At 39.3% G+C, this 23812-nt stretch overlaps 1 protein-coding gene across 6 annotated transcripts in view; it reads right to left on the reverse strand.

Moving 5' to 3' along the window:
• il1rapl1b (interleukin 1 receptor accessory protein-like 1b) overlaps positions 1-23812 on the reverse strand; it is a 137581-nt gene that overhangs the window by 41884 nt on the left and 71885 nt on the right. For all 6 annotated transcript variants that reach the window (XM_051913330.1, XM_051913327.1, XM_051913326.1 and 3 more), the window contains one exon: positions 12113-12187. In XM_051913330.1, the coding sequence (XP_051769290.1) occupies positions 12113-12187 (75 nt within the window). The remainder of the gene's footprint in view (positions 1-12112; positions 12188-23812) is intronic.

The following is a 23812-nucleotide window of genomic DNA, read 5'->3' on the forward strand; positions in this document are numbered from 1 at the left end:
TCAACATGAGAACTCTCGACTCGACGGCTAACTGCTAAAGTGAATTTGAATCGACTCGCGTGGACTGGAGCAACTCAAGAGGGAGATGATTTGATTCTGATTCCTGCAGTGGCCATTATGCTATAGGATTTCTGAAGATGAAAAGTACAAATCAACAGCTCATCCATTTTCAAGGAAAGCTATCATCATTCCCAATCAATACAAACAGGCTCAGTGGATCCTGTACACAACAGACACAAAAAGAGAAATAAAGCCTGTTATTTGCTCTGAACTGATTCAGAGACGTTAGTGCTCACGTTCAGATCTAAATCCATGTCAAAGAGATGAAGAAGATTGAACCATATTTAAGTGCTCAAAACATAAACTTCAACAGATAGGACAGATTAGTGATAATTCAGGGATCGACAGTAACCTTATTTAAATTTACTTTCCAGAAAGTAAGATATTAAAAGGTTAAGCAGATACGAAGCATGTACAGTCCCCAAATGTAAAGAAGAACTAAAGTACATATAAAGCAAGTCAACATTGTGTGCAAATAAATCTACCACTAGTTAAAGGTTTCTGGTAGCTGACAGTCTGACCAATGTCATCTATTTAATATGATGTAGAATTGTATTATCTGAGGGAATCATGCTGGCCTTTTATCTATTGTGTAACTCTTGCCCTGTTACTTGGAAAGCTCAGCTGAATACAGATAAGACTTCCTTAGACTAACGATAAGCTTTCTCTAATTGAGAGAAATGATGTAATATTGATCTGCTGTACAGCCCCACAGCTGTGACATTTACCAAAGCGGCAGCGGTCGACTCCGGCGAGCTGCAGAGAGACGCCGGCTGAGAGGGAAAATGGGGTTTGGTGGGGGAATCGACACACGGAAACATAGAGCTTTCACATAATTATTAGTTTCGAAAAGGTTCTGTGCACTAGCACATGAAATCAGGCTGATTTGCAATGTAGAAAACAACAAAAAAATAAAACCAAAGGTAAATATTCCATTTTAAAAAAGTTTACATGCTGTAAATGATGGTTATATTTATGATAAAATGTTAATGCACATAAAGTTGCCAAAATTTGGCAAATATTTTTCTTTCTTTATATATTTTACAGTAAAAAATGTTTTTCTATTAAACATACTGACAGTTTTACAGTTCAGATTTGATTACATTAGAATTGTGTCACTGTGTGTCCAAAGATAAAGAAATAATAAGCAAGCAAAAAATAATAAATAAAATAAATAAATAAACTAACCACATGTGGAGTACAACTAAATCTGCTTCTCCAGAAATAACAGTGTTCGCAAGACAGTAGCAGAATAAAGTTCAGGTTTGTCTTTGGTTCTCAGAAACGCTCAACTTGCAGGAGAGTCAACACCGTCTCAACGCAACTATACACGGATAAATAAACACAAGAAGAGAAGACCAAGCTGAATTGCAAATGGCAAGAATAATAGACCAACCACAATAGTGTCATCAGTGTCGGCTTTAAAAGGCAAACGTTCTGTTAACCTTCAAACGTTCTGTTAGTCTGTTGGAGTCTATGGCACCCCATAGAAACTGGCCTAGAAACAGCATGATCTGAACAGAGGGGAAATAGCACCACCTACAGGTCATTTAATTATTTATTTCTTTTACTTATAACTTTTGAATATGGCTGTGTTCCACTTTTTATGGCCTTCACTCGCAAACTTCCCTCCGTCTTGTGGACTCGTATGTGCTTCATTGCTTACGTTGCATGAGTGCCCACTACTGGCGGAACTCGTGCATAAGGTTTAATTGAACGCACTAAGCCCTTGATCACTTCGAATTCACTATGGAGCTGATTTATTATTTAAACCCTTTTTTTTATTTATGAATTTGGTTATGTTATGTTGTTTATGCACCATTCTATATGCATATAAGTTGTTGGAGAAATCATATAAAATCCTATAGGTATATATGAGCTGTTGGAGAAAAATAAAATTGCACAAACTAAAAAAATGTCAATAGTTTAAATTTCGACTGTGAACATAAGGTAGCTACAAGTATTATGTGTTTAAATCTCATGATAATGAATACATTATACACTATTATGTGATTATTTGTCAAAATAATATCATACACTTCAGTTAAGAACGATCTGCTGTGACGTCACAATCAAGATGAATTGTGGGATATAGAGCTGCTTGAAGTGTACATTGGAGTAGACTCGAGGGGACGAGGGTCTGTCCAAATAAACTTCCCTTGTCCACTTCACGAAGTGGAACACACTTCAAAATGGTGGCGGGGGTTCCCCCGAGGGTTAGAGCTTAGGGAAGTTTGCGAGTGCGTGTGTAAAAGTGGAATGGAACGCGTCTTGGTCTTGTTCAGTCATTTAAGGTTAAACACTGTAAACTCTGTAAAATCACACTGTGGTTTAAAAACAACGTCTTCAGGTCTGTTCGTACGGTCTGGGTTATTTTACCCATAATATGCAAAACTAGTCCATCCAAGCCACTGGTGACCCACTTGCCAAAAAGGTTCTTGTCGAGTCTCTGACAATCATGTTTGCACATTGTTTTGGATTCTCATGTGGTGCATTCAGATGGAAATGAAAGGCGGGTGGCGTTGCCATTTAGCAAGTGAGTCACTTAGCATTTAGTGGCCATCTCTCCTGCCCGGATGTCAGATCTCATCGCTCCAACTTCATGTCAGGAGTCATGTGTTTGACTGGAGCCGTGGAGACCGAGAGTACTGGGGTTATTAGAACAGCCAAAGTCCAATAGAGGCTTTCCACTAGATTTGTAATGAGCTATTTTGTTTAGCTATTTTCTCAGAAACTGCAGTTTTCCACTAAAACAAAAGCTCAAGGGTTGCAAGTGAAGAAATTTTAATTTTTTTACTGTAAAGTATACTAATTAACATATAGCACTTATTATTATACATTCATTTTTCATTATTTTACAGTGCAGTTGTATTACATTAGTAATATTTTACTTTCTTAGGGATAGTATTATAAAATTATTATTGTTGTTATTATAATTATTACTAAATTCAAATGCATGTTTTTAAAAGCAATTGTTAAATTGATAAATCAGCCGTTGGACAATATGGCCAACCCAGTAAAACTGGAAATGACTGAACAAGACCAAGACCAAGACCAGTCTCATGCCTTCTGGACATCTACTATAGGACACATATTCAAAAGTTATAAGCAAAACAAATATAGAATTAAATGACCAGTAGGTGGTGCTATTTCCCCGCTGCTCAGATCATGCTGTTTCTAGGCCAGTTTCTACGGGCTGCCGTAGACTCCAACAGCAGAAGAACAACACGCAAACTAACAGATGATGCTTGGCATCTAATGAAGGTTAGGGAATAAATGTAAGGACAAAGACACATCTGAATCGACTGCCCCTTTTACCTGAGCCGAACCTGGTGTTGCTCAGTTCTGTGGGGAACACTATAGTTAAAATGATGAGAGGATGACACATCTATTACAGGCTCATTTCACATTATTATTAAAACAATTATTCATGACTATCAGGCCAGAAAACATCAGTTCACAGATGTTTTTTTTTCCAGGTGTGTTACTCTGATCAATTGCCTTTCCTAATACAGAAGCCAGAAATCACATCAAGGCAAACACTTCCATCTAGATATACAGTAAATCATCCATCATATGAAGTCTGCTGAGAGACGTGATTCAGGCTTGTCATTCATTACTTTGGTAGTGTAGATCAAAACAATCATGTCTGATTTACAAACCACAGAAACAATTCACACACACACACACACACACACACAGAGAGAGAGAGAGAGAGAGAGAGAGAGAGATTTAACAAGCACTTTATTACTCTATAAAACCTACAATCACATTATATTACTGACAAAAAAAAATCCTTAAAAAAAATAAATAATAATTTAAAAATTGCTTTAAACATTCACAACAAGCTGATCATCTTGAACTGTACATAGTACCTCATTAATACTCCATACATCACAAAAGAACAATATTATTCGTAAGTCTATAATAAGCAAATTCAATTTTCAATCTTCCCTCTACCAATCGTCTAAACATCATTTCAGGATCTATTGTAGCAAGTTGTAGACCTTTGTTCTTTCTTGTTTTCCAAATTGCTAGTTTAGCTGTTCCAATAAGATAATTCAATAAACAGATTTTCCTCCTCATTGAGAAAATATATTTCATTCCCCCAATAAAAACTTTATCTGAAAATTCCTCATTAAATCTTCTAAACCAAGTTAAGCAAATTAAAAAGGTCCTGCAATCTGCTACACCTTAAAAACAAATGTTCTTAATCTTCCTGCTTCCCACAAAAACGACATTCCCCAACTACTGCCAGGTTCAGGTGTGCTACATGTCGGTCTGTAGCTATGGCCCCATGAATAATCCTCCACTGTAGGTCAGCAGTACGCTTCTCTACAGGGGGTTTATACAGGGTTCGCCACCCGTCCCGCACGAGAAAGTCTGGCTGTAACAGTTCGGGCCATCGAGAAACTTTTTGTCTCTTCAATGTATCTCGGTGGGTGATTTTTACTGAAGTACAATATATTGCTTTCTTAGACACATCTTTAAAATGACCTAACTGAGGGGTCTTAAAAGATAAAATCGAGTCCACAACTTCACAGTCATCTTCCTCATCAATGACAGGTGAAATTTTTATTTCTGGAAAGACTTGGCCATCTCTCATGTCCTGTGTTTGTCTCAGTCCTATCCAAGTTCTGCAACCACTTGGTAATACATTACAGATTTCTTCCTTCAACTTTGAAACAAGGCGTAAGGATTTTAAACCCGTCATGATTTGAAGTGCCTCAGTGGACCAAGTTTTGTAACACCATTCCTTAGTAAACATCTCCTCACACCCACAGAGGACAGCAGTCTTGTGTCGATCACTGGGTTAAAGAACAATGGTTCCTCTGGAGTCCAATGTCCATAACTATCCATGTCTCGCTCCACTCTAAAAACAGTTCTCCATATCTGTAGCATAGACTTCTAAAAAGGTGGAAGCTCCGACAGGCTTACTTCCTGTAATTTCATTAAAAACAGGTGTTTATCAAGTCCAAGTCCTCCTGCCCGTTTCAAAATTGCACTTGCAGTTTTGGCCCATATCACATCCTTGTTGTAAAAGAATCTCTGTACAGCATGTATCCGAAAGGCCCGGATCCTACTCCTCACATCCACCAAACCTTGACCACCCTCTTGAACTGGTAAATAAAGTGCGGCTGCACGGATCCAGTGCTGTCCACTCAAAAAAAAATTGATAAGTCTTTTGTATGTTAGAAACAAGTTCCTCAGGTGGCTCCATAACTATAGTCCTATGCCACAACATTGAAGCCGCGAGATTATTTACAACCAGAGCTCTCCCCCTATAGGACAATTGTGGCAATAGCCATTTCCATTTCGACAATTTAGCAGACACCTTCTCTAGCAGACCCTCCCAATTTTTATTTTGAAAATGATCATTCCCCAAAAAAACTCCTAATGTTTTCAATCCGTCCCGTCTCCACTGTAACCCACCCGGGAGTCGAGGAAAACCAGTACCTTCCCACCTACCAATTATAAACCCTTCACTTTTAGACCAATTAACTCGAGCAGAAGAGGCTTTTTCATACACTCCAATAGTTTGATTTAAAGTTGTAATATCCTCTTGACTTGTAATAAAAACTGTTATATCGTCAGCATATGCTGATAAAAACAATTTTAAATTATCATCATTTGAATTTGGAATTACAACTCCTTTAAGATTCTTCCTCAATCTGCACAACAAAGGTTCAATAACCAAACTATATAATTGCCCAGAAAGTGGACATCCTTGTCTAATGCCTCTCGACACAGGTATTGGTTCACTTAATCCACCACCTGCTTTAACCATAACAGAAACATTACAGTACAACAACTGAATATAAGATATAAATCTATCACCAAACCCAAAATATTTTAACACATTAAAAAGATATTCATGATCAACTCGATCAAAAGCTTTTTCTTGATCAAGTGACAATACTCCGAAAATAACATGATAAAACTGATTAATGTTGATTATATCCCGTAATAGAAAAAGATTGTCCATTATAGATCTTTGAGGTATACAATATGTTTGATCATTTTGAACCAAAACGTCTAAACAGTTTAAGTCTATTTGATAAACATTTGGAAAAAAAATTAATAATCAGAACATAGCAAAGATACTGGTCTCCAGTTTTTAAGAAGCCCCAAGTCCCCTTTCTTTGGAAGCAGAGACAATACTGCTTGATGACAGCTTATGGGAAGAGTTTCGCTTCTAATGCAGTCCAATAACACTTCGTAAAAATCTTGTCCTATTACTTCCCAGAATTGTTGATAAAAATCTATAGGTGGTCCATCAATTCCTGGAGAACGGCCAATATGTAACTGATGCATTGCTTCTGTTAGTTCTTTAAAAGTAATTAAAGTGTCTAGTTCCTTTTTTTGTTTATCCTCAAGCTGAGGTAATTCTTTAAGTAAATCATCAACACTTTCAGCATCACAGCTCTCAGCACTGTATAAATGTTGATAAAAATCTCGTTAACTTTCTCATTTAAACTGGATTTGATGTCACTGATCTATCCTGACGATGAAGATGACACATTTGTTTTTTATTAACACATTTTCTTTCAAGATTAAAAAAGAAAGTACTTGGAGCGTCCATATCTTTGATAGAGCAAAATCTTGCCCTTATCAATGCTCCTTTTGCCTGCTCTCGTAAAAAAAGAGTTCAGTTCTTGTTTTTTCTTCTTTAACACATCACAATGTACATCTTCATTATTAGAAACAAGATTTTTTTCCAACAACTCAATATCCTTTTGCAAAATATTTACTGTTGTTTTAACCATGGTTGATGTATGAAAAGCATAATTCTGACAAAATAATCTTATATTCGCCTTTCCCACATCCCACCATTGACAAAGATTCTCAAATAAATGCTTCTTCATCTTCCAGTTACCCTAAAATACTTTAAAACTTTCACAAAAAAAAGCATCATGTAAAAACTTAACATTCAAATGCCAGTAATAGTTAGATCTTAATGTCTTATTTACATTTAAAACCAAAGTAATCATGTGATGGTCAGAAAAACCATTTGGTGAAATACATGCATCAATTATTCTATTGTTCCACATTTCTTTCATATAAAAACGATCCAATCTCGCACCACAAACTCTATTGTCGCACACTTTCAACCATGTATATTGTCTTGTACCTATATTTCTTGTTCTCCACACATCCAATGATTGAAATTCTTGCATAACTTTTAACAGTGTAACACTTGATTGATTATGAGGCTCTTCCCCATTTCTATCCACTGTAAAATCTGTTGTGCAATTCCAATCCCCTCCAATTACAAGACACACACTATCATCATACTTCTGGATGGCATTTCTTAATTTCATAAAAAGAACCTGCCTCTCTGGACCACTATTTGAGGCATAGACATTAACAAACACAAACATAGTTCCCTCATACTCAATTTGTGTAAGTAACAATCTACCTTCAACAATATTTTCAACATTTAAAATGTTAACATTCATGCTTGCAGAAAATAAAATAGCTATTCCTGCACTATTATGTGTCCCATGGCTCAAAACACACTTGCCTTCCCACCACATACCCCATTCAATTTCATTATCCTTATTAGTATGTGTCTCTTGTAAAAAAGAAACATTAACCTTTTTAATTTTAAGGAATTCTGAAACTATTGCTAATTTACCTCTGTCCCTTCCCCCATTAATATTTAGAGAACCCACCCTCAAAACATCCATAAAAGAGTATAAGTATAGAGTGGTTAGAGACAGGAAAAAACAGCAAAGTGTAAAAGTGCTAGCCTCTTATGAGATTTATTCATTTTGATGTCTTTGAGAAACAAGTTTATCTTTTCGTATTTTTGTTACCATCTTCTTCAATCTAAATCTCTTCTTATCCAAAACCTCATAGTTGACCGTTTTTTGCAACAACAACACTGACGCGGTAAATTTCTCATCATCCGGAAAAAAATTCCTAACATCAACAGTCTTACCAAATGTCGTATCTAGGAAGTCATTTATTTCTTGTAACGTATAAACATCTCCCACTATCTGTGATCCCATATCAGAAATCTCAGAAAGCGTATCATCATCTTTCATCTCTGCATCACATCTTTCTTCACCGTTTGATGTATCAATATTAGCACTAGCCACTTCACCATATATGCCTACCTGATTACTCAAATCATCGTTCATTACACCATTTTCACTTTCTTCTGCTTCAGCAACAACTTTTTGACCGTTATCAATAACGCTTTCAGCCTGTACAACACTTTGAGCATCACACTCCTCCACAACTGGGGCCAACACATCATCTGATTCATCCACTATGACGGCCGCAGTACTCGGCCCAGCGTTCTCCCCACTAGTCCCAGCTTTATGTGGGCATGCTAGCCTCTTATGACCAACATCCCCACATTCGAAGCATTTCATGCTTCCAGTGTTAGCATAAATCATATATGCCTTTCCTTCGTGTAACACTCTAAACGACACATCTAAATTTGGGTCTTCCAAAAACATGAACACCTGTCTTCTAAAAGACATTACATGTTTTAGCGCGTTGTTTTTACAGCCTAATGGTAGCTCTTTTATCGCGCTAGCAAACTTTCCATAACGTGACAGTCCTCGCTCAATTTCAACATTCAAAATAAATAGAGGCACGTTAGATACAGTTACTTTAGTTGTTGGAGCAACAAGTGGTGAAACAACAACAAATTCTCCACTTACAACAATTCCATTGGTTATCAAGCGGCTTACTTGTACCTCTTCCTTTACAAACACCAGAGAGAGAGAGAGAGAGAGAGCCCCACACTATTTAACATTTATATAAACGAATTAGCCAAAGCATTAAATAATTCGACTGCCCCCGGCCCAAACCTGACTGAATCAGAAATTAAATGTCTCCTCTTTGCAGATGATTTAGTCATTCTGTCAAAAACAAAAGAGGAACTACAACAACTCCTCGACATCATAGAGACATTCAGTCAAACATGGGCTCTTAAAATTAACCCAGTAAAGACAAAAATAATGATTTTTCAAAACAGATCCAGGTGTAGGGAAAATAGATACACCTTTAGAGCAGGAAACCAGGTCCTCCAACACGCCTACGAATACACCTATCTGGGTCTAAAGCTGAGTTCAACAGGGAACTTCAATCTGGCTGTGAAAGAGCTGAAAGCAAAAGCAATGAGAGTCTTCTACATGATTAAAAATACAATTCGACATGAAATTCCAATCCAAACCCGGCTGAAAATCCTAAAAGCAATAATTGAACCAATTGCTCTATATGACAGTGAGGTATGGGGACCCCTAAAAACCCAAGATTTCTCAAAATGGGAAAAAGAAGAAATTGAAACTCTGCATACTCAAATTTGTAAAAGCATATTAAAAGTAAACAGAGCGACACCAAACAACTCATGCAGAGCTGAATTAGGACAATACCCTTTATTGATAACCATCCAAAAAAGAGCTCTGAAATTCTACCAACACCTTAAATACAGTGATCCAAACTCATAGCAGGCAGAAGCTCTACAGTGTCAGGAGCAAAACCTGATCAGGAGCGCCTTATCACAGCTGGTGCTGAAACTACAGCCAAACCTACACAGCACAATCCGGCCCAAACAAATTGTTCAATTGCAAAAACAAAATTACATCAACTATTGGAAAGATGCCACTAAATTACAAAAAAAGATGGAACTCTATTTACAACTAAAAAGAGACTACAAACCAGCAGAATATCTTAGCTGTGTTAAAGAACATAAAGTTAGAAAGACCTTAACCAGATACAGGCTGAATGATCATAGCCTAGCTGTAGAGAGAGGACGGCACAGGCAGAGATGGCAGCCACGAGAGCAGAGACTGTGTTCACTGTGCTCTCAGAGAGACACTTCCTGCTGCACTGTGACCACTATCTCAGCATTCGATCGGACTATTTCACTAAATTCCAGCTACTAGAACCAAAATGTATGTTATTTATCTTCAAATACAGAAAAAATAAATCATATTCTGGGAGAAAACAGCAAATTGATTGCAACAGCAGCAAAATACGTAACAGCTTGCCACAATCTAAGAGAGACAGCAACCAGTGGACAAAACTAGAATCAGAAATATTCTTAATGTATGTACAGTTTTTTTTTTGTTTTTGTTTTTTACATTGTCTTATTCTTTTTTGTTGTTGTTGTTGTTATTTCTTGTATCTATATTTATATGTTTATGCATTATATAATCATTATTTGTTCATTGTAATGGCCACTGCTTTGGCAATACTGTGTAAGTCATGCCAATAAAGCAAATTTGAATTTGAATTTGAATTTGAATTGAGAGAGAGAGAGAGAGAGAGAGAGAGAGAGAGAGAGAGAGAGAGAGAGATTTCTATTGTATTCAATAACTACCAACTAGAATAATCTTCATTTCATCTAATTTCTGCATCTTAAAGATACTTCTCTTGTGAGATGTAGAGAACTGTGTACTGTGATCTCTTACAGTTCAATCAATGTAGTAATATATCTACTAATTACATTATACTTTGACTATAGTAAGAGGAGAACTAGCCGCCTGGTGTTGCCTCTTTTCTCCATTATCCAAACATCACAGGCATTTTTTTTATTCTTTGCCACAGAAGACTTTGGCTCTCACAGGACTAAAGATATTATGTACTATGTACAGTGTTTAATGTGTATTATGCCATGACTTTCAGTTAACACCTCAGTTAAACTGCTTGGTCGGCGATATGATCAAGATTTTGAACCCTGTCATTTATATGCATCACTTTCCCGTGTCAGTGACATACATCACCAAATAGTAATTAGGCTTGTCACTAAGCCAACTCATTATAAATTGAACAAAACCTCACAGGTTTCATAATTCTCAATATCACCACATAATGAATTAATAACTTCAATTAATTAACAAATTAATAATGAATTATACAACTATAAGTTTATCCAAATTTACCCACATACATACAGCACACTCACGTTAAGCACGTTATGCTTGATTGTTTATATCATCACAAAATGTAACTATATTATAATCCAGCTCTAATTTGCCAAATGCAACTACAAAGCATAAATATATTAAGATTAGGGCTGTCAAGCAATTAAAATTTTTAATCTAATTAATTACATGATGTGGCGATTAATTAATCTAATTAATCACAATTTATTCGCACATAAATTTTGCCTGAGAAATTAACCCCAAAAGATAATTTTAAGTCATTATTGTGTAAAGCATCAAATAGACATTACAAAAAGCAGATTCAGTAAGAAATATTTTATTTGATTCAACACAGAATTTATTTCTTAAACATGGGCATTTTTGCCCCAATATCCTGAATTTTAGGGACATTCTGACTGCATTCTATATGCTCCATCATGCAGTGAGTTGTTGCCCTGCATCATATTCATCATCAATCACCTGTATGAAAAGTCAGATGACCTACATAAGTCTGGGGCGGGGCAAGTGCGTTAAATGCGTTAAAAATTTTAATGTGTTAATTTTTACCATAACTAATTAATCTAATTAACCCGTTAAAATCAACAGCCCTAATTAAGATATTATAAACATTAACATCATGATAAGCTGCTTTGAAACAATGTGTTTTGTCAAAAGTGTTATAGAAATAAATTTGATTGGTTAGACTGTAACTCTTCCAGATGCCTTCAGGCGCTTGAGAACCTAACAAGAGCTTCTCAAAGTGGGACACCATAACAGGTGATTTGCACTGCATTTCTACTCCAGTCTTTCAGCAATCACGGTTTAGTGGGGTTATTTCCATGTTTCCATATTTCCAGTGATCTGAGCCCGGTTAGTCTTTGTGAAGGGCATCATTCATGTTCACTCAGTCGAGGCGGTGTCTCTGACACTCATTTAGCCGTAAACGACCATGAAATGTGGCACATAAAAGCTCTATTGTTTTACAAAGGTGTGATTCTGACACATTACACAGGTGATCAAACACAGCACATTCATTTCAGAGCGGCACAGAGAGCCATCCAGGACAGAAACACACAGAGCACAAGGTCTCAGCGCAATGTATTAATGTCAGAGCCTACAGACAGTTACACAATATCAGTCCATAATGAGATAAACGCTGCTCTTACCCAGCTGCATCTCCATGACGCTCATTTTATTTTCATACGGGTAGAGGATCTTGGGAGGCTTGTCAGTCAGTGGTGCTGTACAGGAAAACAAACAACAAAGCAAATAATTAGTTGTGTCTCAATACTGTCCATCTGTCTCTGATATAGCTGCATAATTAAATGCTAAATTCTAAACGACAATAATTCAGCTGTATATTAACTGTCTTTGACAAGTACGATCACACTGGTTTGATTTGAGCAATATCAGAACTGAACACACTCCATCAGTGAAGGGACTAAACTATAGTAGACTACATTCCTATCAGTGATCAATTAGAATAATCGAGTTTACAAATTTACTGGGTTTAAGTGCCTTAAAGTCACATGACAAACAAGTGTTTCAACCGCAGGTGTAACCCGTGTGTCTCTCTGACAGGATTTATGTGCACATGTAGTCACAGGGCTCATGCAGACACAAACGGCTACAGATACACAGAGTCCAGGCCTTCAGACGGGAGAAAAATCACCGGTCTGCATCTGAATTCACTCAATGAGTGAGTTTCAGAAGGAGCAGATAAACGCTGTAATCTGACCGACTCACCTCATGAGTTCAGCAGTTTCATTGTTTGCAAAATGACAGTCCGACCTCAAGGTCATATTTACAAAAAAAAAAAAAAAAAAACCTGGAAAACCTGATAAACTGTTGTTAATCTGTTTTCCCATCACCAGGATAAATGCTGACTGGGGTTTCTGGTCTGGGGTATTGAGTAAGTTCTGTTTTCACGGCAGTCGAGTTTCTCCAACACCGCTGTAATGTGTTAGTGAACATGACTGAGCTTCACTCCACCATACAGACGGCTGTAACAATGATGAATGCAGCGACTGCCCTCTGTACCGTAGTAAACAACCCAGCAGACATACAGTAAACCACACAAACTCAGATTAGATTTGAAACACAAGCTTTTGTTCATGTTTTCTTTTTCCTGTTGATCTGCATCCTCTCCACAGAGAAAATCTCATTATCGTAATGAGCCTTTTCACCATGAAATATGCAGTGATTATTTTGTTTAATGTAAAACTGCACAGACAGATTCTGTTTGCATGATTTTCTGTTCAACAGCCAGATGGAGACATTTCGGTCTGGCATGAGGGAGAAACCAAATGCAGAAAAGCAAAAATTCCAGAGTTTTCAAGTCAGAAAACAGATTTCAAGTGTTTGAGTCGTTACACACAGTGACACACACTGCATTAAATGAATGTGTGTGTGTGTGTGTGTGTGTGTGTGTGTGTGCATGTTTTTGTAACATATCAGGACACAAATTTGTATAATGATATAGGTATGACATAGGTATTACAAGGAGAGGGTGACTTATGAGGACATTACCCCATGTCCCCATTTTTCAAAAGGGTTATAAATCATACAGAATGAGTTTTTGTGAGAAAGTAAAAATGTGCACAGTTTCCTGTGATGGGTAGGTTTAGGGGTAGGGGTAGTGTAGGGGGATAGATGTACGGTTTGTACAGTATAAAAACCATTACGCCTATGGAATGTCCCCACAATTCACAAAAACAATGTGTGTGTGTGTGTGTGTGTGTGTGTGTGTGTGTGTGTGTGTGCGTGTGTGTGTGTGTGTGTGTGTGTGTGTGCATCTTTTTGTGCAGGTGAAGCGAACGAGAGCTGCTCTCATTTCCGACTCTGCGAGGTTGAATTTAAACCGTGGGAATTTTGATGAAATGTAAACCTTCTGATCATTCATCCAAAATCCAATTTCTGCTTAGGAGAGACCGCTGGTGACTGCTGCGTATTTGGGATCATTATTCTGTAGGAGAGGTTCAAGGGAAAAAAATAATGAATTGCTGGGTGAGATATTTGCATGGCTCTCTCCTCAGAAAGCTGTCTTCCCTCTCACTGTCTCTGTCTCTCATTAACGCTTGTTTCCTGAGAGATTAAGTCTGTCCTGTGTGTGTACACACTTCTCTAATACTGGAATAGACCACTTTTGCCCCCAAAACACCCTGAATTCTGTGTGCCAGTGATTCAACAAGCTGCTGGAAACACACAGACGCTGGTCCATGATGACGTAACAGCATATTTGACTGCGACACGACGCAGAGCTGCTGTACTGCCCGAGATCCACGAAGGCCACTGGAGGAACTGAATTCATCATCATGTGCGTCGAAGCAGCTTTAGATGATGAGCTTGATGACTGGACAGGCTTTAGAAGAGGACAGTGGGTTTACAGAGGAGCATATAGTCAGTAACAGTACAAACACAGGCTGCAGCTTTTAAAGACACTTAGTTAATATTAAGAGACTGAACGAGAGAGAAGACAACATTCTCGCTCATCACAAACAGCACAAAGCATGGAGCATCGCTAATTAGATTGAATTATTAAAAAGAAATGTTTTGTCAGAGATTACCTTTATTACAGATTTCAGACCAGCTATGCTGTTTATTACACATTTGCTCATTCTATGTAATTTCAGGCTTCTACTACTTACACAGATCTGAGAACGAGTCTTTACCTGGAGCGTTTTCATGTTTATTCCAGTGATGAATCTAATAAAAGCTGATGCTCCAGTCATTTCAACTCTGTGAAGAAACATCACACTCACATTCAACACATTCTCATTCACATTCATAATTACAATAAGTGATCCCTGTAGCCAGATACACACGAGGCGTCTCATCCTGTTGACCTTTCCGTTAGTTTCATCCACGTGAAACCATCGCTGTGAGCTCTGCTGCTGTAATTCTGCATGCCGCAAATCGACGGCGCGGCGCTATATGGCTAATCTCGCCGAGGGGCGAGAGAGCTCCGCTCTGGGGGGTCTCTTTAAGAAATGTCAGGACTGAGACGGAAAGGAAATTGCTCTCCGTATGGCTGCTGAACATCACAGGCTCCCAGCCAGGCCCAGAACTGAGCCTTCTGAAAGTAATCCACTTCTAAACACGCCGTCAGCTCCGTGCAAGCCGATTCTTTTGTTCCAGTATGGAGCGGAGCTGTTGGGGTGAGCGCCTGACATCTTCCTCCTGAATATAATTGGGTCCCACTGATTCTGTAAATTAGCAAAGGGACACACTAAGAAGAAAGTTCTGGCAACCAGCGGAGAAGGTGCGATAAATCCAGCTGGATTACACTGTTTTTCATTTGGTTTGTTTTTTCACGCTTGTTAGTCTGCCACTTGAATCTAACCCACACTAAAAAAAGACCTGATGTATTGATGTGCATCAGAAAGCAGATTCACATGGGTTTTCTAGCTTCCACACTCACTTTCAAAGCAAATATACCATAACTTTGGTTTCTCTTTTGTCAGGGGACACTAAAAGCCAATCAAACGTTCCTTATGCTCTCATAAAGACCTTCAGCTAAGTGAACGGTTTCTGCGCAAACAAAGTGACTTCAAAAGCCGCGGGGTGAAGTTTCCCTGGAACCCTGTGTTGGCCCATCGACCGTCTATCGAGCCAGCAGAGGAGCTTCAAAGGCCTGGAACGCGGCTCGACCCTTTGGATGTGCTTGCTAAATGAACTGCACGACCTTCTAGAGCTCCTCTTTCATCCGGCCAGAGGATGTGACCCCATACATACTGCCATCAAAAGCTCTTCAGACTGTTTAATGAGAGCATTTTAAATACCACTGTTAGCATCTGCTCATTAGAACCTTCACATCGATTCATTTATTTTAATTAAAAACCTCCTCCAACAGTGTGCCTTCAGTTCGGAGCTGAATATGAACATACACCGTCTAGTAGACGTGAACGTACCTGGAGCAACAACTTTGGGAGCCAGGAGACTGTAGATGGCCGGAGGAAGGTGCTCGTTTTCAGACCCTCCAGACTCTTGAATCGGTTATGCAAGCAGGCGGAGGAAGGCCCGTCTCAGGTACATTTAGCTCTGTATCTCTCCCACAAAGCATCGGCTCCAGCTAATCTCCTCTGAGAAAAGGGTAAATAATGAATGCGTGTCTCTCTAATTAAAGAGCTCAGTCGCTCCCGGTCACGCATGATTACGCCAGCGCACTCAAAGAATAGATCTGAGCGCTGGCCCTCTAGAAGTCACCTGACACAGCGAGGACGCATTGTTTGAGAGCGCTAGCAGAACACTAACGTGTGTGAAAGAAGCCTTCTGACATTTCTATGCTGATTAACTTTAATACCCTCTGTCAACGGCCGCTCTGCCTTACAACAGCCAACACTATCAACACGGACGAGCAGCGGCTGAGCCGGATGATTACAACCTGAACACTCCACTTAGTGCGGCCACTTGACATTCTACCAGCACGGAAACATGACGGATAAATAAAAAAACTTGATAACATGGCACTGACTGAAGGGTGGTGATGTGACTAGTTAACCCTTCTGTTAAAGGTACATGGACAAACTGATTACACCAATAACTTGAGGACATTAAAGGGATAGTTCACCCAAAAATGAAAACTTGCCCCAAACCTGTATGCTTCTGCTTAACACAAAAGAGTATATTTTGAAGAACGTTGGGAACAGAACAACATTGGAGCTCACTGACTTTCTCTGTATGGACAAAAATTACTATTTAATATTTAATTTAATTGTGTGTTCCACAGAAGAACAAAGGTCATTCAGGTTTGAAACAACAAGTTTTTCAGATGAACTATCCCTTTAGGCATTTGGCATTAATTCTGCAGAATAAACACAGAGTTAACGGCAAACAGCTTAAATTATATCTTAAAACCGAGTCGCCTTTCTAACATGTCAGCAGGCGGTTTAATGAGGATCTGAACATCACTGATGCGCTACTGCAGCTTTCTGAAACGACCGTGGTCTATCATTAGAGACGCACCTGCAGTAGCTGACTTGTTATAAGTGTACAACACCTCAACGCAATTCTTGAATGGATTGAGCAATCTATTGTCAACCTCTCCTCTAGAACAACACAAAATGAATGACGTCAGGTGAGGACTGACCTGTCAATCAAATTGCGGGCCGTCAGGCAGCTTATTTCGTGCTCCTTTTCAAAAGTGGCTGTTTGCTAATGAGCCGGGAGCTTCCTTAAAAGGAAATCCATCGCACTCCCCTGGTGCAGCCATTTCTTTTGTAAGGTAAGGCAACGTAATTAACTTACAGCCATGATTTAGCCCTTTTAAATGAGCTCTCTCTTTTTTCTTAATTATTCCACCTGCTTTGACACTGTGGTTAACGCCCCGCTTCTCCACCGAGGGTTCCTCTCCGGGGACTCCCGGGTGTCTGACGGTTAAAGCGGCTTTAGTTGTCAGCACGTTCCCTTAATGAACATGTTCATTCACCCTGCTAGCCCACCTACTGCAGTCCAGCAGCCCTCTAGACGTCTGTAACGGGGCAAACGCTGAGACCTTTATGAAGCACAGAGGGAAAATGCTCTATCGATTCCCGTAAGTCACTGTATACTGCCTTCTCAGCAGCGGCCTTGTGTGATGTAAACGTTTAGCTTTGGGCTTCATTCCTCCCTGCAATGACAGGCAATTCTCATGCGCTTCTGTGTAATTAAAACAACGGACGAACATCCAGCTGTTTACAAATCCAGTCGTCTTCAGACTTCAGAAACGAGCAGGATGCTCTAAACCATCAACACCACATCAGAACAAGCATCACACAAATCTGAATTCAGATGCGAAGGAATTTTCCAAACTTATAATTAAGCAGATGTGCAAGTGGTGAGCGAATGGTAATTAATCATGATTACTTTAATTACGCATTGTTTTCTCAATAATGAGGACGATGCTCTGGATGGCTGCGGCACACGGTGTTCTTTCTTCAGCCGCTGACGGCTCAGTCACGCCAATCCTGCCGCCGCTGCAGTGGATATTAAAAACGTCAATCTTTCTCATGCAAATAACTTTGCCTCATTTTCAGTTGGTGAACTTACAGAAATGATTTTTCTCACTCTTTCTTTGAAGTGAATTTTTCTTCTCTTGTGAAGAAAATGATGTGATATGATCTTTAATTAAGAGATAGAGTAAATGTCCCTCTCGCTGCAGCATGAAGAAGTGTGTTGTTTCTGAAGAGACACCACTCGTGTCGAGAGTTTATAGTGGAAATCAGAAAGAGGCACTTGATTGTTTTAATTGAATGAATATGCATGAATGTCACTGTCTGTGCCTCAACAAAACACACAAAGATGTCAGATAACAGACGGCTTCAACTCCATAAATCTACAAGATGTTTGCAGGAGATTATAAATGTTTGGGCTGCTCAGAGGGAAACTCTCTCTGTCTGTCTCACTCTCTTTCTCTCTAGTTTTTATCTTGAAATCTCAGCTGGCCAATCAGATGTGAGCGTCACACATTAGCCATCTGTTCTCTTCAGTAGAACATTAAAGTGAACACTGACACGTTCAGTTCTGCCCTTGACAAACTTCACTAGCTGAAACAAATGCTGCAGTGATGGAGGATCTGAACAAACACCTGGCACATCAGAAGACCGCGGTCGCTCTCATTAAACTCAACAAGAGCTGAGAAAAGATTTATGCTCATTTAGTTTGCCAGTGAATGAATGAATCTTTTTAATGGTGGTTAAATGTTTATCAAACATGGAATAATCATAAATGAGAAAATTAAAAGTGTGTCCATGCAGATGGACAACAGGAGGAGTGATGGAGAGATATACAGAGAGGAACATGTGAGGGACGCTGACGGTACATGTGGACTACTGGACTGATACACACACACACACACACACACACACACACAGGGCTAACGCTCAGAGACGGACACTGCCAGCCTGTCCACCTGCTCAAACAGGTCAGTTTGTTTTAGCAGCACATTCAGGGCACACGGCCAGAGACCCGTTCACAACAACAACAACACATGCTGTGTGTGTGTAACACCACAACTAACCCACTGAGACAGAGAGACACTGACAACAATATAAAACATATTCATGATGAAAAATTCAATTTGAACTCCAATGTTATGTTACTCTAAATGTTTTGCCTTTTGGCAGTGGACAGGGGTCAGCATGGGCACCCTGACTGGTCTGCAGCTATGCAGCTCCATATGTAACAAACTGATGCACTGTGTATTTTGACACCTTTCTATCAGAACCAGCATTAACTTCTTGAGCAATTTGAGCTATAGTAGCTCGTCTGTTGGATCGGACCACACGGGCCAGCCTTCGCTCCCCACGTGCATCAATGAGCCTTGGCCGCCCATGACCCTGTCCCGGTTCACCACTGTTCCTTCCTTATTCACTTCACCTGTCAGTGCTCATAATGTTATGTCTGATCGGTATATACTGTATATATATATATATATATATATAATTTGTAATAATATGTGCAACAAACAAACAAATAAGTGAACATGGATGTTAGTAAAGAGAAAACTGAACCTCCAACAGAAGAACTAATGGCATTGGTGACAGCCATTAATAAAATAATAAAAACACAAGGGCAGAGGTGGTGCGAGAACTGCCGCTCATGTATGATCGCACAGGTCAGCGAGAGCTGGAGAAACAGGAGGGAAAATGATAGTGTCACGGCTCCAGCAGCTGTCATGTGGCAGAGGGGCCGTGGAGGTGAAAATTACAGCCTGCTGGGGCTGAAGACACCACACAGAAATGATTATGTCTAATGTAACCCGTCGCTCCCATTAAGAGACAGAAACTGGGTTCGTGTATCTGACCCCTCCGTATGACACACAAAGCCTATTGCATCCAGACGGGAGAATGTGTCTCTGTCACATGACACAGCTTTAGTCTGAATTATTTATACAGTCGCTCACAGTCCATACAAACATGAAGGAGAGTCCTGCTCCGTCGGTCCAGACCTTTCGCCACCTGCAATATGCTTTGGAAGAAGTTGGGTGAGGGGCTTTACAGCCTGGAGTGTTTCTTTTTTAGAAGTTTGACTTGTCCTAAGAAAACCTCACACACAAATGAGCCAAATAAGACTTATTTCCCTTAGAAAAGCAAACGGAAGGACGAATGAGGTCTGTTCCACTTGCCATTGAAACAATGTGCTATTAAAACTACAGGAAAGTGTTCAATTATATAGAGATGATGTGTTTACTGACAGCTCGAGACTCAAGCTCTGCCTGAGAGCCAATTACTCCATCTTGGAAAAAACAGAGTTAAAGTTTGGGCAGGTCTGGAGCATAAAAATAAAGCACTTCCCTTCTTCTCTCATGTCAGATTCTTTCTTCAATGATGTACCGCTGAATTTCATAAATAAACCAACACCTTGAAAACATAAAATATGCCTGACATATCTTGACATTATCATTCATTGTCTGCATCTTATTTTGATGAGAGGTTATTGCCTGTAGTTTCCAAATGAATCTATAGAGGCAGTAGAGCCATCTAAACAATCACAGTAAATTATGTTGGAAAATCAAAATCTCAAGGTCACTGAATCATTCTTTCATATGTTTGTAGTTGAATGGATGTCTGATATCATAGTGTTAAGAGGTGGATTTGAAGATGGAAACACTGAGTGTTTCCCAAAAGAAGGTTTAAAAAAGGCAGAAAACCTGTTGGTGTGAAAGCAAAGTGTTTTTGAGTTTCATTAACAGCAGTTTAACACCCTGAACGCTGAGACACAAATTGAGTGATAATTTGAGACGCATTAATTGATGATGTGTGATCGTCATTAAAGATCCCAGATGTATGAATTCATGAGACAGCTGACATCTACACATACTCCATTAACACTTATCATTCGCAGGAGAGAATGAAATGGAAACAATGAATGCATTCTGCACAGGAATATGGACACATGCTGAGCTCAAAGAATGTGTGTATTTTAACACACAACACGTAATATAATATTGGCTGCAATCTAGACGGTCAAACTCCACCCTGAACCGTGCCTCTAGCTCCACCTCTAAACACACCCCAAATTACATCTCTAGCTCCACCCCTAGCCACACCCCAAAACTCCTTTCAAAGCAAACTGAATGGAAGCCACTAAACTCACCATCACACACTCAGATTGTGATTCATAGAGAAAATGGAACATGTTAACAGCCATTAATGGCTGAAAGGATGGAAACAGTGCATTCATGTGGACCTGTAGCTGTTTTAAACAGATCAGAGAGCACACTACACCTCCTTTGGACAGCTGTTAGCAAAGATATTCATTTCACACAGCAATGAAAGTGCAGCTAGAATTAAAAAAAAAAAAAAAAATCATCAAACGGCCTTTTATTCACTGACTCACTTTTAAGACATGTGCAGAGTGCTTTCTGTGAGAGGAGGATTAAAAATGAGAAAGAGAGAGAGAGTGAGAGAGAGAAATGTGGAGGGGATAGCAGTCATATGCAGTTTCATATATAAAACCTTTAACCACATGCACTTGATTTATAAAGCTCAAGCATTTCAGGAAGACAGAGACAGGAGGACACACCATCACCTTCACACAGACGACATGTCTCTGTCTCACCAGACCAGCGAGTCCAGAGTGTCGAACCCTAATCTGGGCCACATAATTCTGGACTCCATTCTGGTTTCCCAGGATGCCAACTGTGAGGTGTGTCTCATCCAACTACTAATGAGAATAATTGGGCGGTATTAATGTACTGGTCATGGGTCAGGATGAACACAACGGTTTCAGGTCTAATTAGTCTGATGCAAGTTGGATGGAAAACTGGATGGTCTCTGCTTATCAGAAAAATATTTAAATAGAACACATTTCTGCTTTTCTGTTTGAATTGTAGCTCCGTGCATCAATGCATACTGGTATACTAGAGAAAAAAACTGTCACTGTCACTCACAGGAAGTAGCAGAACTAGGAAAATGTGTCATCAAAAACAGAAAGAGCAGGATGTGAGAGCTGAGCAGCTTACTGTACCAGCAGCACTGAAAGCCTCATCAGAGCCGCCCTGAATGCTGCGACAAACATAACAACATACATAACATACATACATAACATACATACATAACCGCTGAGGAGTATGAAGTGTCTTCATGTCTTACGGACTATACTGTGATTGTCATGACTTTTTACTGTAAATGAACACTGTATTCAGCCTACAAACACACTACATTCACAGTAAAACATTCATAAATCAAGTCTTTTCCAAACCCTAGTAGCCTCAATGTCCACTGACCTAAACAAATCATCTGAATCACCACACTAATGCTGCTCGTCTCCAGAAGCATATGATAATATGCTAATATGTTGATAACTAAAACGCTGTCATAAGCACAATAATAGAAAGAAAAATGGTTCTTGGAAAACATCAACTTATAACGTTTTTCATGAGCTCATCGCAATGCATTCTGGGACTAAAGGAGGTATACTTCTCGTGCTGATTCTCAACCGGGGCCTCAGCAGGCGTCCAGATTATTTCAATGAATAACAATTATTAATAATATATTAAAATAATCAAAGTCAATTAAAGTGCTAAAATACGTAGTCAAGAAGTGAACTGAAATCACATTTCTTTTTTTAACATGCAGTTCTTGAAATGAATTGTTAATTCATATACTGACATTCCCAGTTTGGGAAACAAGCAGTTTTGTCATAATGACAGCAGAGCGAATATCTCATCCTATATGGAGGCCTTGGAATGGAAAAGGTTGAGAAGCTCCGCTTTAAGGCCACATGGTCGTTCTGCACACGTGAAGGCAGGCCGCTCGCTGTCAACCCAACTGTCAATATCATGTGCAAATCTCTGTATGGATCTCTTTGACCTGAATATGGTTCTTAGAATCCAGAACTCATCTCACTCGCACTCCATCAAGATGGAGGATCCTGTGTAATTAATGAAGAACACTTTAAAACAGCCCTTCATTTGGCCAGGCCTCACTAATGAGTTCTAAATATAACCACATTAGACATTCTCCTCCACGCTGGCCGCGGCCTCGCCGCTCATTTATTTAAAACTACTCTGAGCTTAGAGGAAAAGTGCCTCCTCATCACAAAGCCCTGACACACATCAGGACGACAGGCGCTGCACAAAGTCTCAACTTTTCTTTTAGTTTCCCTTCAAAATGAGTTTCTATCTCCTGCCGGATCCTCGTGTCTTCAGACCACTCATCAGTTTTTGTCCATTTAGAAGATTCTGGATAAACAAGACGTCACAGGGTAATATTAAACAACATAAATGTCCAGATTGTTCTTGAAAATCCCGTTCACTGTAACAGTTCCTTCACATCCCATCATCACAGGGCCGTTCTTCAGTGCAATCCTCACACTATATTGTTTGCTTAATCTAGGATAATATTCAAACAGACTCTCATACACACGTCTGTCATGTGTGTTTGTGTGTGTGATGTCAAACATGAATGTGAGATGTGTAGTTAGTATGTTTGATCAGAGGGACATAGAAATCTCCCTGTCTGACATCAAGCACTGATGGTGAAGCTCTCAGAGAGCATGTAACTATCCACATATGCGTGTGTGTGTGTATATGTGTGCGTGTTTTTGTAACATATCAGTACACAAATTTGTATAATGACATGGGTATGACACAGGTATTACAAGGAGAGGATGACTTATGAGGACATTACTCCATGTCCCCATTTTTCAAAAGGCTTATAAATCATACAGAATGAGTTTTTGTGAGAAAGTAAAAATGTGCACAGTTTCCTGTGATGGGTAAGTTTAGGGGTAGTGTAGGGGGATAGAAAATACGGTTTGTACAGTATAAAAACCATTACGTCTATGGAATGTCCCCACAATTCACAAAAACAAACGTGTATGTGTGTGTGTGTGTGTGAGAGATAAAGGTAGGCCATGGATGGCTCAGTCTGAAATAATCTGAT

The sequence above is a fragment of the Ctenopharyngodon idella genome, chromosome 11, assembly GCF_019924925.1.
Source record: "Ctenopharyngodon idella isolate HZGC_01 chromosome 11, HZGC01, whole genome shotgun sequence".
Classification (NCBI taxonomy): Eukaryota; Metazoa; Chordata; class Actinopteri; order Cypriniformes; family Xenocyprididae; genus Ctenopharyngodon; species Ctenopharyngodon idella.